General features: G+C 33.7%; 1 protein-coding gene across 37 annotated transcripts in view; it reads right to left on the reverse strand.

Annotated features, from left to right (window-relative positions):
• Positions 1–18,213, reverse strand: part of RIMS2 (regulating synaptic membrane exocytosis 2) — a 637,809-nt gene that overhangs the window by 336,684 nt on the left and 282,912 nt on the right. The window contains exon 6 of one of the 37 annotated variants that reach the window (XM_045561881.1): positions 1,797–1,801. The exons of the other annotated variants lie outside the window; for them this stretch is intronic. Within the exon in view, the coding sequence (XP_045417837.1) occupies positions 1,797–1,801 (5 nt within the window). The remainder of the gene's footprint in view (positions 1–1,796; positions 1,802–18,213) is intronic. 37 annotated transcript variants of the gene reach the window in all.

Raw genomic sequence — 18,213 nt, forward strand, 5'->3', positions numbered from 1 at the left:
GACAATAGAAAAGGTTTAAAATAACTGCCATGGGGATTTGACCCAGACATGACCAGGAGATAATGTAAGAGTGGAGTCAGAGTTAAAGATGACCAAGATTCAACACCTTAGTAGTGAATTTCTTAGACTATATATATATATATTTTTTTTTTTTTTTTTGGTGGGGGGACAGAGCAAAAGCAAGATGGCCCAACTCAGCAAAATCATCATTCTACTCTAAAGTATCCCCTGTGTCACTGAATCCCCTTTCCCACATATCTGGAATGTAGTCAGCCAATTTATCAATTAGGGTTCACTAATAAAAAACAGAAGTCACCCTAGGTTTTCCAGGTAGGAAGGATTTTAATACACGAATCAGAAGCTACACAACAGTTGACCAGGCTAGAAGAATGAAGGCCAGGGAAGTTAGTGCCACTGCTCTTAGCCTGTAGAACCAAACACAAGGTTTCTCAAAATGGAAGTTAAGCTGCTGTGAATCTCAAGAATCTCTAGGAATTTGCCATCAATTATCTCAGCTGCCTACAGCATCAGGGTGGCTAATTAACAGGAGCTTGCCCAGGAGCCACTAAGACTTTTATATCTGCCTATCTGCCTGCCAACAACTACTGCTTGACAATAAAGGCTTCTGTATCTCTTCCACCTTGCAAGCCTCACACAAGTGGAAAACCAAGATAGACTCTAACCTGGAATTGTAAAGGGAAAGTATTGTAGTAAATGAAGGAACTAGTCTTTCCCCTAAATGTTTTATAATTAAGCAAGTAGATGTGGGTATTTTTAGCATTTACACGTACATATAAAACATTTAGGACTTAAATGACAAATTTCTATGTTACAATTGTCACATAAAACCATAGCCTCATACAGTTTAAAATTTACAATCAAAACAGGGCACTCAAATGGTATATCATACATCATTCATTTTACTTTTGTCATTATTTTTATACATATGACTAAAGAAAAAATACTCTAGAATAGTGGTGTATCATTAAAAGAACACTAGAGTTAAGGTATTTGCATTTCTTACTCCTACTTTTGCTATTAACCAGCTATTTGAACCTATATAACCATTTAATTTGGGGGAGAGTCTGTGCGTTAAAATGAGAGGCCTAGATTGTACACATCAACTCATGTTTTTTAGCAAACATGTATTGAGTAAGAACTAAATACCCCATACTACAATATAGACTAGGAATACAGAAATTAATAAGACAATCCTTATTCTTAAGAAGCTGAATGATTCTAAACCCTCTTCAATTTCTTAGGGACTATGATCTTATAATATGTATACCACAACTTCATCAAGTTAATGTGCCTAAATGAAAGCTTAAAGCATTAAGGACTTCCAGTAATATATTTAACATTGAAGTGGGTATTAAAGGATAGAAATGGGGGGGAAAAAGGAACACTTCATTCCTACTCTCAGGAATTAACAAGAATTTTTGAAAGTAAAGTAAGTACAGTATAAATAAAGCGAATATAGTGAGTCTTTATAACAGAGGATTATATTCTATTTCATTGATAAACAAGAATATTTACTTCCTATAATAGAATTCAGTTCCAAAAGAAAGGCTATTAATAATTAGTCCCTAGCAAGCCATCTAAGTGCTTTTTAAAATTCATACCTTAGGAAAATTGAATTCAATATTAAATCCTGCAATCACTTTGTTCTAGAGATTATGAAATTTGCCTAAAGCATGTGAATCATACTGTAGATGCTGATTTGTACTGGATTTAAGTAAAAATAGAATAGTGGTTATAATCTGAAATTGGGATGACTATTGTCACTGTTACTTTACCTGGACTTAGGTTTTTAAAAATATACTTTAAGGTACAGGACCTTATGGTACATTATTAAAGCTATGCTAGAAAAAAGGCAAGATTTCATTCTAAGAATACTCTTAACAAACAATGAAGAATCTGATATTAATTACTCCAAAATATTACAATACTCTGTCAAAATAATTTTTACCAACTGTATCAGGAATTATTTCATATATACTCTCCTTTACAATTTAAAACCTCTATATTTCTCAGATATTATATTCTTTACAGGAACTGAAGAAAGTCTATGAAAACTCAATTAATGTATCTAGTCTATATTTTCACTACTGGCCATTATAAGCAAGCCTTATCATTTATTATTATCAGGTAGAAAACATTTAATAGGCAAAAGAATATAATGATAACTATAAACTTCTCTAAAGAATCATAAAGCACTTGATAGTACTTAACGCATCAGTTATAATTCAAAGAAATGGAGCAATGCATCTAGGATATTATATTTCACTTAATCCTTCAAAGATCCTGAAAAAGTAAGAGGCAAAATCTGAAATTATGCCTTTCTTTAGAATAAAAGATAGTAATTTAATTTTTACTCCTATGCATCCTATTAATCCTTATTTCTGATATAACAATACCAGTATATATTTATTTTCACTTTATATTCACCTAATGTCTACTCATCTTGCTTCTCTTTATTGAAAGCTAGGCTGTTACAATTATTTTCTCTTTCACCATATTATACTGCTTTTAACTAGAAACAGTTCATAGAAAATCACATTTTAGACATCATAAATCTACCTTAATGGGTATCATTTCTATTCATGGCTTATAATCTTTTGTCATATGGACTAACTATTCAATCCGTATCTAAATATTCTAGCTACATAACACACCTGGTGCTCCATTGTAAATGTTATTCTGACTAGGCATAATAGCTAGACTAAGAAACCCTACCAATTAGACTCTTTAAAACCCCATGTCCAAAAATTATTCAGACTGAAGAGAAAACTCCAAATAAGAAGATTTTTTCCCAATTAAAAGCACTTTCCTAATTTCCCAAAGGTAGTCTCCATTTACATACTGTATATTAATTCATCATGTTTCTACCCTAATTTCCATTTTAATATTATAACCTTTACCATCACGTGTGGTTTATGTTACTATACTACCTACATTACTGATCATATATACCATAAAATAATCAAGTATTTGAAAATATAATCCAGTAAACATTTGAAAACATTTATAAGGACAGTGAAAGATTACCTGGAAACTTCTAATATTCACATATTTTTAACTCAGTTGAAGACATATGCAATTTTTAAGACTTATAATGACACAAAGTGAAGAACCTGAAGATTACTAATTTCTGTAAATTCAAATTTTATATTATTACAATTAAGCACTACTTATAAGAAAATCTCTTACAATCTTTATTAGTAGAGGTCATTAAAAAATTGTCATTTTAAAAATAAAAGGATATAAATGACACTTAAAGAATCGATAATCTGAAAAAATATCTCTGTCTTTTTAAAAGCTTTATAAAGCATGGATATTGCTAAATAAACTAACACAATACTTCATTAATACAATTACACAATGCCAACCAAAAGTTTAAACATAACATTTCAATCAAATTCTAAAATTCTAAGCTGTTCAAATACATTAAATCAAGGATTTAACAGAAGTATACTATCCTGTAAAACATGAAATATATAGGTTCCATTCCTGAAATTCCTACAAAAAGCTTTTAACAAATCAATTTATATTTATCAAAAACTATAAAATAGATAAATCTTTTTATATATCACAATTAATATTTAATATATTTTTATTGTTTTACCTTTTGTTCAACCAATGCACATCTGTCGAGCATGAAGCATCATGTTGACAAAAATACATCAATATTGTGCCAGGCAGTGCTTTCATTTAATCCTTCTAACCCTGGCAAAATCATAGGAGCCATCCTTAATCAGATGATTTGAAAGTCTCTACTTGTTTACAATCATTTTATTTGAAAACTCAATTACTAAAAAGTTACACATAAAGGAACTCTCAATCAAGGATGAGGTCATAAAATCCTCTAGTGATGGACCTGTTAAGGAAAAGGTTATTATTTAATGCTGTTACTATGTAGCTGTATATAGCTCCAGGTCAAGTAAGAATGTACCCTGTAAGGAGGATTATGGTACTTAGCTGATTAGTGCCTCACAATACTGAACACCAAATGCAACCTACATCCAAAGCATTTCTGGGCACTATACTTAAAACTGGCAGATTTAGAAATTTAGAAATCACATTCTCCTATATGAATTACAGTATTTCTAAAATAACAGAGTTTACCGTTTGTTATTGATAATTGTGCTGCTCGGCTTTCACCATAAAATGTATAGTGATGGCTCAACAGGCATATTTTGTAACTTCTTTTCAATTATTCAATGACAAGTTTCTTAATCTTTACCAAAAAGACAATGCTTCCCCAAAGGTTCAGGAAGCAGCAGTTTCTGTAGAAATTTAATTAAAAAATAATGTGCTCCATGAACTGAGAAGTTGGTTAGACACTAAGTTTAAATCATGCTTTGCTCACTTTATCACTTAACATTTCAATGCCTCCATCTAGTCATTCAACAAAAAGAAAAGAAAAACGAGAGTAACACCACAGATTCCTTCCCATCAAAAGCCCATTCCCCAGATGTTAATATTACATCTCTCAGAATTATATTTAAATGATTATAAAATGAGAAAAGGCCAGTGTTTGCAGAGTAGGGAGAGATGTAAAAGTACTGTGCTTTTTGGTTTTACAAATATCAAGTTTAAATGAGGGTCTAGGAATATGTGGTAACAACCATTCAACCATTAGTGCAGTATTCATCTATAGAATTTTCTTCTAGAAGTAACTGTAGGTCTTGAAGAGATTGTGGGAGAAGTGGGGACAGAGGAAGTAATTTTTTACTTTGAGATTCCTAATAAAGACCTGTAGATTATTCAAAGAGAACAGTAATAAAAATTCTAAATAATTCATTTTTCATAGGCATATAAAACCAATAATAAAATTCAACCATTTGGACCCTCACCCTCAAAGTTCATATCAAACTGAAAAAAAAATATTCCCACAGATTATTTTGATTCTTTCAGGCTGGTAAGTCCAGAAAATTTCAGAAACCAGAAATCGCAAACCTTCTTTGTCTTTACTTTTCTTTCTATTCACTTTGACCACATCATTGAGTTCTCTTGGTGATGATCCTCCAACTGCAAAGCACAATCTGATGCCAATGTCTTTCTCTACCATTCACCTTGTTTCTAGCTCCTCTTACTCGCCCACCCCAGACTTTCATTTATATCACCTCTAATACCACTACTGTTTTCCCTTCACTCTCTACTGATCTTTCTAGGGCTCCAATTTCCTTCTCCCTTTCCCTCCATATGTTTATTCTCCTTTTTTAACTCTTTACTTTTACAAGTTTTGTTTATTCCCTTTGTAAGTAAGTACTTCCCGTGCATTCAAATTTAAGAGGATCCAAACTGGAGTCTAAAAAGTTTTCATGAGAATTGTAATTTTAGTATCCATTTACTGAAGAAGTACAAAATAACAAAAGATTCTTTGTATCAGATGTCGGTTTAAATTAACTTTTATTTTATTCATGACAATATCTTCAACTTACACTTGAAAGATGAAGGCCTTAAATATTCAAATCTCTAGAAAATGGTGTGCAAATGATACTCCCCTATAGTAACCTATTATGCCACTTCCCTCTCCCCACCATCTCTCCCAAAATTGCCATGTCAAAAATAAGCACGAAGATTGGAAACCATTCTATACTGGAAGTTAATTTAAACTTATAATAGTTTTATCTCCCTTCTTGAAGGTGTTCCATCCGAGTCTGTGGCAGCCTTAGGCACAAACTTCAATGAAAAAAGATTCATTGAGAACAATACCAAGAAACACAATGAGCAAGACAGGAGAAATGGAAGAGAAAAAAACTGCAAGTTAGCCAATAACTACCTTCCATGTTCATCAATAATAGTGCTTGTCACCTTTATATTCTTTTAGTATTGCAGTTCCTTTATTGAACTCCAATTCCATTTTTCCCTTCTTCTTCTATTTGCTCCAAAGAGACAACTTATAGATATTTAGGTTAGGGCCTAAATCCAAGGTTATTCAGAGAGACAAATCTCTTCCTATAAAAGGACACAAACACACCTAGAAGTATATACCAAAGAAAAACAGTTGCTTCTTATCTGCAAGCCAAACATGTGTATAAATAATTTTCATCTTAGGTATTTCCTTCTTGGGGAAAAAAAATCTTACAGTGTTTTAAAATATGGGAAATATAGATAAGTGGATTGAAGTAGAAACAGGAATCTCTCAGTTAATGGCAATTCTTTCCTTCCAGTTGCTCATCCAATTCATGAGGAAATCTTGTTAGATCTACCATCAGAATATATCAGAGTCCAAACACTTCTCACCACCTTCACTGGTACAAACCTGGTGAAGTCACCATAATTTCTTGTGTGAATTCTCACAAAAGTTTCCCAACCTGTCTCCCTGCTTCTACCCTATCACCCTAAAGCCCAGTCTCAACACAGCTGCAAGAATGTAAGTCAGACTGTGCCACTAAAAAGCTGGAAACCCTCCAGTAACTCCTTATTTTGCTTATAATAAAGACCAAATTCCTTACAAGGTCTATGAGATCTGATGCCTGTTACTCTCTGGTGCCCTCTCCTACTGCTCGCTCCTTGTTCCCTCGGATCCAGCCACACTGGCTTCCTCACCTGCATGCTTTCACCTTAGGACCACTGCTTTAGCAGCTCCCTCTCCCTGGAATGCTGTTCTTCCAAGTAGCAGCAGAGACGTCATCTTGTATTGTAGTCACTAGAGACCTTCTTCAAGTCTACCCTCCAATCTCACTGTATAAAGAAGTCCTGCCATGACCACTCTATTTCATACTTCAGTCTCCTCCTGTGCCACTCTGCACTCTCCAATCTCAGTCTCCTTTACCTGCTGTACATTTTTATCTTTTTCTTAACGCATCACCTTCTAATTATGATTTTTTATTTATGTTTAGTGTTTTTGTCCACATGCAAAGTTTAAATTTTATAGGCATTGATCAGCATTTTGACCACTTTATCCCAATGCCTAGCACATAGAAGGTACTCAATAACTATTTACTAAATAAGTAAATAAAGGTACATAAACATGGAATTTTTTAGACTATATTAAAGGTAGATATTATTTGCCTAATTACACAGCTATCTATGATATAAACTTAATAGTATTAGCCAAAACTCACAAATATAAATTCACAAATTACCCAAAATACAACTCTGACGTGAATTAGCAAAAGATATGCCTCCAATGCATCCGTCTCAAGAATATTAACCTCTTAATTCTCCCAGCTACTGGAATATTTTGTTGTTTTGTACCAGTGATTTGAGAATTTAAGTGATTTTTCCCAGAGATGTGGAGAAAACTGCATCACTTGAGATAGGGAGAGGTGAGGAGTTACAGAAAAACTGTTTCTTGATTACAGAACAGAAAGAATCTTTGAAAAACAGAACTACAGCTCTGTCAATTAGCCTGCCACTAATCTGCCTAAATTAAATTCTCTTAGAGGATGGCAGTACAAAGAAAGCACTTGCTAAACAAGATTTTTCTTGGAAGAGAATTCATAGTGACCAAATCATACAGTAGTATTTGGAGCACTTAGCTGAACAACAACAAAAAAATCTTATTTAAATGTGAGAACCTTCACTGTATCAGTATTTGTACAGTGAAGTAATAGAATGTTTCTTATATAATTCTTGTATGTTATATAAATACACACATAGCATGTTATATATCTCCAAACAAAGCTGAAAAAAGTGACACAAATTATTTCTACATGATCTTCACATTCAGGTCTGACTCAACTAAATTAAAGAAACCCAATTTATCTTTCAGTTAACAGAAAGTTCTTTCTCACACAGAGAAAACAGCACCTAACATCTGCATGTCAGCATGATATGGAGGTTGTTCCTTAGCTATCAATACTAATACAGCATTGCTTCAAATTATACTGCAATCAGCCCCACTGTTTACATATGCAATGTATTTTTTGGAAGATAGATACTCTTATTCCTTAATTCATTAAGACCAGTAAAATACTATAAAGTAGACTCCAGCAGATTGTCTGCAAAGGTGGCTGAAATTTATAATTATAGTTGACCCTTGAACAGCACGGGTTTGAACTGTGAAGGTCCACTTATATGTAAATTTTATTCAATAAATATATTGAAAAACGTTTTGGAGATTTGTGACAATTTAAAAAAACTCTCAGATGAACCAGGTTGACCTGAAATATCAAAAAAATTAAGAAAAAGTTAGATATGTCATGAATGTATAAAATATTTGTAGACACTGGTCTACTTTATCACTTAATGCCATAAAATATACACAAATTTATTATAAAAATTTGAAACTTATGAAAACTTATGCATACAAACACAGGTGCCATTTGCAGTCAAGAGAAATACAAGCAAACATAAAGATGCAGTATTAAACCATAACTGCATAAAATTAACTGTGGCACATACCATACTACTGTAATAACTTCAAAGCCACCTCCTATTGCTATTGTAGGAGCTCAAGTGTTGCAAGTAGTCACTTAAAACACTGTGATGATAATCATCTCTGTGTAAACAATTTGTCTCTCCAGGAAATTGTGTCTCACGGTAAAATGTGATCACAGGCCCTTCTCAACATATTCTTTATCGTGTTTTTAGTGCAATATCATAAACCCTGAATAAACACCATGGGACCCACATGAATTGACACTAGTGATGCTGAAAGTGCTCTCAAGAAGCAGAGAAAAATCATGACATTACAAGAAAAAGTTGAATTGCTTAATATGTACCATAGATTGAGGGCTGCAGCTATGGTTGCTTGCCATTTCAAGATAAATGAACCCAGTATATGAACCATTGTAATAAAAAAAAAAAGGAAATTTGTGAAATTGTCAGTGTAGCTATGCCAGCAGGCATGAAAACCCGGTACATTTTGTGAAATAACTTTTTATCTCATATTGAAAATGTACCTTATGTGGGTGCAAGATTGCCATAAGAAAGGCATACCTATAGACTCATATGATTTGAGAAAAAGTGAAGTCATTATATGACAACTTATAGCAAAAGGAAGGTGAAGGATCTAAAGTTGGAGAACTTAATACCAGCAAAGGATGGTTTAATAATTTTAAAAAGAAATTTGGCTTAAAAAATGTCAAGGTAAATGAAGAAGCAGCTTCTGCTGACCAAAAGGCAGGAGAAAAGTTCCCAGGTGCCATTAAGAAAATCATTGAGGAGACAGTTATCTGCCTGAACAGATTTTTAAGGCAGATAAAAGTGCTCTATTCTGGGAGAAAAAAATGACAAAGGACATTTATTAGTAAGGAAGAGAACTAAGCATCAGGATTTAATGCAGGAAGATTCAATAGGCTAACTCTACTGTCTTGTGAAAATGAAGTCAAGTTTATGATCTGGACTACTCTTATCTGTAAAGATGCTAACCCTAGATGCTTGAAGGGAAAAAATAAACAATAGCTGCCAGTCTTTTGGTTGGACAAGAAAAAGGCCTAGACAATGAAAACCCTTTTCCCAGATTGGTTCCATTGATGCTTTGTTCCTGAAGTCAGGAAGTATTTTGCTAGCAAAAGATTTCCTTTTAAAATTCTTTTGATATTGAACAATGCCATTGACCACCCAGAACCCCATGAGCTCAACATCAGAGATGTTGGTCTACTTGCCCCAAAACACAATGTTACTAATTCAGCCTCTAGATCATGGGTCATAAGGATTTTTGAGTCTCGTTACACAGGGTACTCTACAGAAAGGATTGTCTATGCTATAGAAGAGAATCCTGATAGAGAGAACATAATGAAAGTCCAGAATGATTACACCACTGAAGATGCCATCATTGTTATAGAAAAAGCCATCAAGCTTGAAACAATAAATTCCTACTGGAGAAAACTGTGTCCAGACGTTCTGCATGATTTCACAGAATTTACAACAGAGGCAATGAAGAAAATCATGAAAGAAACTGTGGAGATGACAAAAAGGTGGGAGGTGAAGGGTTTCAAGATACTGATTTTGGAGAAATTCAAGAGCTAATAAACACCACACCAGAGGAATTAACAGAACATGACGTGATGGAGATGAGTGCTTCCGAACCAGTGCCAGTTGATGAGGAAGAAGACATAGACGAAGTGGTGCCAGAAAACAAACTGCCATTAGACAATCTGGCAGAAGGGTTCCGATTATTCAAGACAGCTTTTGACTTATTTTATGATATTGACCCTTCTATCATCCAGGCATTGAAATGAAAGCAAATGGTGGAAGAAGGATTGGTATCAAACAGAAACACTTTCAGGGAAATGAAAAAGCAAAAAGTCAGATAGAAATTATAATGTATTTCCGGAAGTTATACCAAATGTGACTGCCTCTCCACCTCCTCCATTCTTCCACCTCAGCCATCCCTGAGACAAGACCAACTAACTCCTCCTCTTCCTTCTCTTCCTCAGCCTACTCAATGTGAAGAAGACAAGGATAAAGACCTTTATGATGATCTACTTCCACTTAATGAATAGTAAATATATTTTTCTCTTCCTTATGATTTTCTTAATAACATATTCTTTTGTCTAGCTTACTTTATTGTACAAATATAGTATATAATACACATAACATAAAAAATAAGTGTTAATTGACTGTTTATGTTATCAGTAAGACTTCCAGTCAATGGTAGGTAGGCTATTAGTACCTGTGTTTTGGGGGAGTCAAAAGTTACACTTGGATTTTCAACTGCACAGTGGGTCAGCACCTCTAACCTACTTATTGTTCAAGGGTCAACTGAATATCTTGGGGTGCCATTGTTTTCACTCTATTCCCAGTCTCAGAAAGTCTTCCCCAAATCCATGTATCTACAGTACCAAAGCACTGAAACATAATGGAAATTGCAAGGAAGGTTCCCTGAGGAGGTGAAGAAGCACTTCACTACATTAAGCAAAACTTCTATAAAATACCTCTTTTTAACAATTCTACTCTTTCCTTGAAGTAAATCTTTCTTCAATAAAGTCTCTTAGGGCTGGACGCATGCCTCACGCCTGTAATCCTAACAATCTGGGAGGCCGAGGTGAGAGGATGGCATGAGGTCAGGAGTTCGAGACCAGCCTGAGCAAGAGCGAGGCCCCATCTCTACTAAAAATAGAAAATTTAGCCTGGCATAGTGGCACGTGCCTGTAGTGTAGTCCCAGCCACTCGAGAGGCTGAGGCAAGAGGATTGCTTGAGTCCAGGAGTTTGAGGTTGCTGTGAGCTAGGCTGAAGCCATGGCACTCTAGCCCGGGCAACAAAGCAAGACACTGTCTCAAAATATAAAAAATAAATAAATAAAGTGCTGGAGTTTGTGTGTGTGTGTGTGTGTGTGTGTTTAAAAAAAAAAGAAAGTCTCTTAGCCTCTTACCAGCTTCTTCCCCCACACTCCTCTACAAATTTCCTTTGCCAGTGATGTATTAGAGCAAGCAAAAAAAAAAAAAAAATTGTGATGCTTGCTGGAGCTAGGCCCCAAATAAGATGAGGAGGCAGAATGTAATCAAAGACACTGTTGGGGCTGAGCTCTGTGGAAAAATGTTGTTAAATTTCATTAAGTATTTCTGGGTAATCTGATAATATTTTAAACATGGTGTTCTTTTTTTAAACACCACATAAAAAGAGGAGTATCAACTAAGAGGCATGACTGAGACCATGAGGATGGTGAATCACCACATTAGTCAATAGAGTTAGGATTTTCTTTTAAATGTGGATATGTAACTGATAGAAAATAATATCACACTATGAAATGATTTATTTACCCTTTAATTTACATCTGTTCTCTAAAAATGTGTTAGGTAACAACCTAAAAATATGTGAATTTGGGGGTTATTTAAAGTCTTCTAGATGAAGAAAACAGGAAATGTACTCTGGAAGTAACTAGTGAATATCTGCTGTTGGCTCTCTGTCATCTATTTCTCTTCCTTCTTGGAATGGAAGAAATGTCTCCTTCATTCTAAGCTTTATGGTTTGGATTGAACTGGACTCGCCTACTCCAGGCATGAACCACAATTAGCAGAGCTAATGTGAATGTACCATTTCTGTTCAGGATGACTAAGCTCGTCCAATTACAGTGACTCTTAAGAACTTTGGTCTGACACTGCGGAGACACAGATTTCCTGTTTCATGATTGAAGATTCATTCATGTAACTCTCAGAGTTACTAAAAGATAATTCAAGGCCATGAGTTGAGGGGAGCCTCCCCCAAATGTAGTTAACATCCAGTTAGTGACAATTAAAAACAGAAAGAAAGAAATTGGGTCCTGAGTCACATTACATGAGATTCAGGATCAAACCTCACCTGAATCAACATATACCTCTGAAGTTTCCTATCAGGTGAACAAATAAATTCTCTTTATTTTTAAGCCAGCCTCAGTGACATTTTCTATTACTTGCAAGTAAAATCTTCTTGGCTGACACAAAATGTTTGATACAGACCCTAAAGTCTGTATGTTACTTTATCATCAGCTGTCATGATATTTATGAAGTCTCTTTCTATGGAAATTGGTTTTTCCTTTGTGAAAAGTTAAGTACTCTGGGACCCTTATACCTGCTGTAGTCATATGGTTTCTTTAAAGTATTTCTAGTTTTACAGTAAAAACAGCCATTTAATGAGGTCAAAATCTTTTCTGAGATAAAAAATCAAAATATTATATATTTAACATTAAATTTCACATGATAATTATATTAGGCTTGTTCTATTTAAAACTAGAAAGAGATAACAAATCATAACCAATATGTCTCAAACAACAGAAACAAGCTGTTTTTTTTTAAGTAATTCACATTAAACTACTCCCATCCAACTGCTAAGCTAATTCAGAAATAGAAAGAAGAGGTATTATGGCACATGAAATATTACCTCTGTTACTGACAAAACTGAAATTGAAGCATTGGCCTGTATCTACACAAAGTGGGCTTCCGAACACCATGCCTCAGAATCAGACCAACACACCCATCCAGGCATAAACAACACTGCTCTGAGACTATTTTATGGCCTGTTCCTATAAAACTTGTGGCAAGAACAGGAGAGAATGTATGCTCTTTGTGAGCAGCTTGTTCCCAAGAGAAAGAGAAAAGACAAAGAATTTGCTACTTATGCTCACTTCATTATCCTGAAGAACAGAGCAGAAGAGGGAGTAGAAGAAGGTCAGGAACATTATTCTAGTGCACATGAGAGCAAACATAGCAGTAAAGAAAGAGGGTACCCAACCTATAAACCCCTAGAACATTTAAGTCTAGAATTGTATTCAGTTAAAACAACTGTATTGCACACAGTACTTCATAATTTAGGATTCAAAATAATACTTTGCTTAAACTGAGAGTTGATGTAGCAGTAAGAATTAATAGTTTTATAGAATTCATAGAGTTGAACTAGGACCCAAGGCAAAAGAGATGTGTCAAACACAGATGGTTGACTATTGAGTATCTAATCTCTCTAACTTTCTAAAAATAGAATCCTATTTTATTCAAGGCAGCAGTATGTCTAGTCTAAAAGATTTCTTTTCCAGGCTCTCTTGTGGCTAGGAGGTGGTCATGTGACATAATTCAGGCCAATAATATTTAGATAGAAGTTTATTAGGTACAGCTTCTACAAAAGCTATTTATTCTTAATGAAAAGAGATAGACCTAGCTGGCATACACAAGTCTATCTTCTTGACTGTAATGTGATCCTGCTGCCTATAACTCAATAGCCCTCTTATAATCTTGAGTTTGACAGCCTCACACTATGGGTAACAGGGCATTAAGCAAAAGGAGCATATGTCTCTGTTGACTTCCTTGAGCAGTAGTATCATCCTTGAGCTATCTACCTCCAGACTTCTTTTTACATGAGAAAAACATAAACTCCTTCTTTATTTAAGCATTGTGGTTATGCTATATATAGCTAAACATAATGCTGAGACAGGAGAGACACTTGTCTCAAGTGAAAATTCTAAAGCACCTAGGGTCATAAGTAACATGGCTGCTATTTCAGTAGAAGATAAACAAAAAATAAAGAAAAGGCTACCATACATGAAAAGGGTCTAGGAACAGAAAATATGTGTAGGTTGTCTAATGGAGTATAAGCTAAGGGGAGAGTGATTTCAAATGAAAGAGGCAGAAGAACATAGGACAGGTTGTAATTCCTTATTCAGTGGTTGCTGGAGTCCATTCTGAACACCTCCTCCCCATTCTGTATTCGGTGATGTCACATTGGTAGCTCAAAATCAGCCATGGAATACTGACACCATAGAAATAAGCAAATGCTGCAAATCAGGTCTTTTTTCCTTTGGAGAGCTGATTATCAAATATTTACCAGCACACCACTGCTTATACCCCACTGCTTAGCTAAACAATAGCATAGGAGGGAAAAGTGCAATCATTAGATAAACAGCTAACACTCTTCATCCAGAGACATCAATTCATTAGTGCAAAGAATACCCTAGCAGGAGCTCCGTCACTTTTTGAGAAAGAAAGAGAGTAAGGGAGAAAAGAAGAATTCTTTATCCATCATTATAACAATCAAGTTAATTTTACATTTCAAAAGAACTAAATTAGAAAAACATCCTAGGTTTTAATTTAGTGACATCTGAAAATCTCTGCAATTCCTTGAATATGTCATTCTACCCCTGATCCCACATACTTTTGTTTGAGTTGCATATTGTGATAGAGTTTAAGTATATTTATGAAATAAAAACATGTCAGAGCTTTAAAAAAAAATCTATGAATATGACTTCCAAAGATCCACTATGGCCAGTATAATGACAGTAGACAGGGAAAGAGGGTGTCAGACTGTATTTAAAGTTCTCCAGTGCTCCATATAGGAAAAACAAAAACAAAAACCTGCAAATAGTCACCACTAGATGGCACTAGGTTATAAAACTGAATTGACATCTTGAGGTATCCCCTATAAAGAACTACTATTCTAGACGTTTTTATTATACAAAATCCCTTTTACTTTTTCTATAAATTGGAATTATTTATATCACAGTTCTTTTCACAAACAATTCAAAATGGCACAAAAAGTAATATGTAGAAAATAGTTAATAAAGTATAAACAGAAAATAGGGATCAAAGTCAGGAGTGGCAGGAGAAGCCAGAAATGAAAGTTGAGTGAAAATTGAAAAAGGCTTATAAAACCATGCCAAGAATTTGAACTTTTATCCTGTAGATAAAAGGATATCATCAAATTTTTTGTATTAGCAGGTAGTCTGGTTGCAATAGTCTGGTTAACCAAGGGACCAGGAATAAGTCTGGTGGCAGGAAGATCAATGATCCAGCTAAGAAATTATGAGGTCCCGAACTAAGGCAGTGGAAAAGGATGAAACAAAATATATTTAGAATGTTAAATATGTGAAACTTAGAGGTAGGAGGTAAGAAAAAACATCAAAAGTGTTAATGTTTTTTTTTTCTTGAGGGATTAAATGAATAAGATTTGGAATAGAGGAAAAGGAAAAGGTTTGTAGGAAAATATATATTCTATTGTCCAATGAATAAATAATTTCATAAACAACATTGAATAGTAAAAATTTGACAGTGTTTCTCCATCATAATGAAAGAGAAGATGTACTGACTAGCCAACAGGAGTATTTTTGTCTACTTGATAGATTATATTTCTATAATGGGTATGAGGGCTTGAAGACAGTATGCCTTAAGTTAATGTATGTGATACAGAGTATTATAAATTATTCTTATTATTATTGGAGTAGTGTGGTGGCGGTGATAATAGTGATAGTGAGAATGGTTTAGCTAAACTGAGCATGTAACAGGTTAGATTGTGGGCACTTTACATGTATCTGCTAATTGATTTTTCAAAGTAATCTATGAAGAAGTTACTACTATCATCATCCTCATTTCCCAGATGTATAAACTGAGCACAAAGTTATTTATCTTTCCTAAAATCACATAGCAAGTAAACAGCAGAAGAGGAATTTTAAACTAGTGAAAGAAAAAGGTACTCTTACAGTTATCGTCTGGTAGCTGGCCTAGTTGCTACCAGTTGGGCACTAGTATCCCCCTAGTAAAACGTTTTCACATAGTATCAACATCAGCCAAAGGCCCACTGTGAGCATTATGGAACAAGTCAAAACCCAACACCACTCCATCATCACGTCTGAACAGAGATAAAAGCAAAGACATTATGCAACTAAATGTCCCCTACCCTAGCTGCCATAAGTGACTATCATTTCTTCTCCAGTAACAATTCTACCACTGTTCTATTCCTCCCACCTCTTAGATAAAAATTAAGATACTCAAACTGCCCTTGCTTTCTAACAGCATCAAATTCAACACAAAACCCATTTTTTAAATTCTTCCCCCAAATCACCTAATACAAGCCCAATTCATGCAACAAGTTTCCCTTAACCCCTTCTAACTGAGATGCCCCAAAATTTCAGAGCCTCCCTTGCTATAGCAAACTTTAACTAGAGATGTGTTCTTGGTTGTCTTTGGCTGGTGGACATCAACACTAGCTCTTCAGGCTCCAAGGCTTATGCTCTTAAACAATATGCTTTGTGTGAACACTCCTTATACATGAAATGTACATATCAGGAAAACCATCCACCCTAAAGTCAATTAAAGAGCTGAGGAAACTAACAAATAAAAAGGAGAAGCTAAAAAATGATGGATTTGGTTAAAAAAATAAGTTACTTGACATTAAATGCTTAACCTATATGCGAAATTAGTAATGATAATGTATTGGATGTTATATTAATAATACATATGCTACATTAGTTTTTCTATGTCTTATTCCAAAATAAGACTATACTATATTCATATGTGCTTACAGAGAATAAAAATATGATCTCCAGTTTAACGAAATTACAGGGAAATATGGTCAGTTTCCTCATGAATTATATCAACTGAACATACTAAATAGATTCAAATAAACATTTTTCATATTCTAATAAGTGATAGAAGTTTTATAACGAAAAAACTGAAATCTATATACCACAATTTTTGCATACTTAATTTGAATAATACTGTCTGAAAAACCATGAAATAATTTAATCAAACTTATTTTAAAAAGTGCGTTTAATCTAAATGCATGGGAATTTACTCATGCAATTATCATTAATAATGAATACTAAATACATATTCCTAAACTTCAAGAGATTTTTTTTTAAAAAGATGCCACGCAGAATCATGATCTTTTCATAACTTAAGCAAAGAAATAAAAAAATTTTACTGTTCAGGAATGATAAAGAAAAAAATCCAGAAATTAAATAATTTACATATTTTATTTTTAAAATGATAAAAACAGAAGCAAGGACAAGGAGGAATTGACATGTTCATTCTGGGCTAGTCAAAAAAATACAAGTTAAAAAACAATGATGATTTCTAGTTCTTGGACTTGCAGTTAAACCATCATCATTAGTAAGTTAAAATAATGTTTCAAATAAAAATTTCATCATCACTGATAAAGTAAAACAATGGTTCAAATAAAAATTTAATAATACTAGAAACTTGGCTAGTTTACTAATTTATGTGTACGTCTCCAAGCAAGACTGCTAAAAAAAATAATGAACTATTTAGTTTTTACAATCTGTGATTCCAATTGTTGAAAAGTATCCCTAGCACTAGAAAAGATGTGCAATAAATATTGTCTACATGATGCACAAATAATGAATAGGCAAATGAACCAATAAACAAATTCATAACAGACCCTTACTCCACATGACGTGCTTATAATTATAATCCTCATTTTAAAAGTTATTAGGAAGACATAATAATAATGGTAATTATTATTTGGGTACATAAAACTTTTGGTAGCAGGCATTTCCAGAAAGTGTTATATACTGATCAAAGTAAATAGCATCTACCTCTGACCTTTCCATTGAATCATCTGTTAGTCTCATTATTTCTTAGCCTAAATCAATCTAATCAGTGAAGTTCCTTGTTTTGCACAAAAATGGGATTTTATTTTTTATTTAATTTGTTCTTTCTACAGATTTTTCTAACATTTAAGATGTACGTTACTTTTGTTGAGGTTATTGTTTTCATGATTGTTATTATCTGACAGTATAGGAGCATAAGTAGAACAACTAATTTTGTAGTTTTAAAAATTGTTACTTTTGCATTTATTGTATTTACTTATTCATTATTATTTTACCTTAGCTACCAATCAAAGACTAATTAATTCCTCACAATGCTTTATAACGAATTATTTGCTTCAGAAAACAAAAAAGATTATATCTGATGACAAAAAGTAATTGAATATAATTTATTTAAGCTAATTTGTTAAAATGGATTATAAACATCTATGGCTTCAAAATTGCTCAAATTAATCATATCATAATAAGAAAATATTTATATTCTATGAACATTTCAGAATGTTAATTA

This window comes from Lemur catta, chromosome 9, assembly GCF_020740605.2.
Source record: "Lemur catta isolate mLemCat1 chromosome 9, mLemCat1.pri, whole genome shotgun sequence".
NCBI classification, from domain to species: domain Eukaryota; kingdom Metazoa; phylum Chordata; class Mammalia; order Primates; family Lemuridae; genus Lemur; species Lemur catta.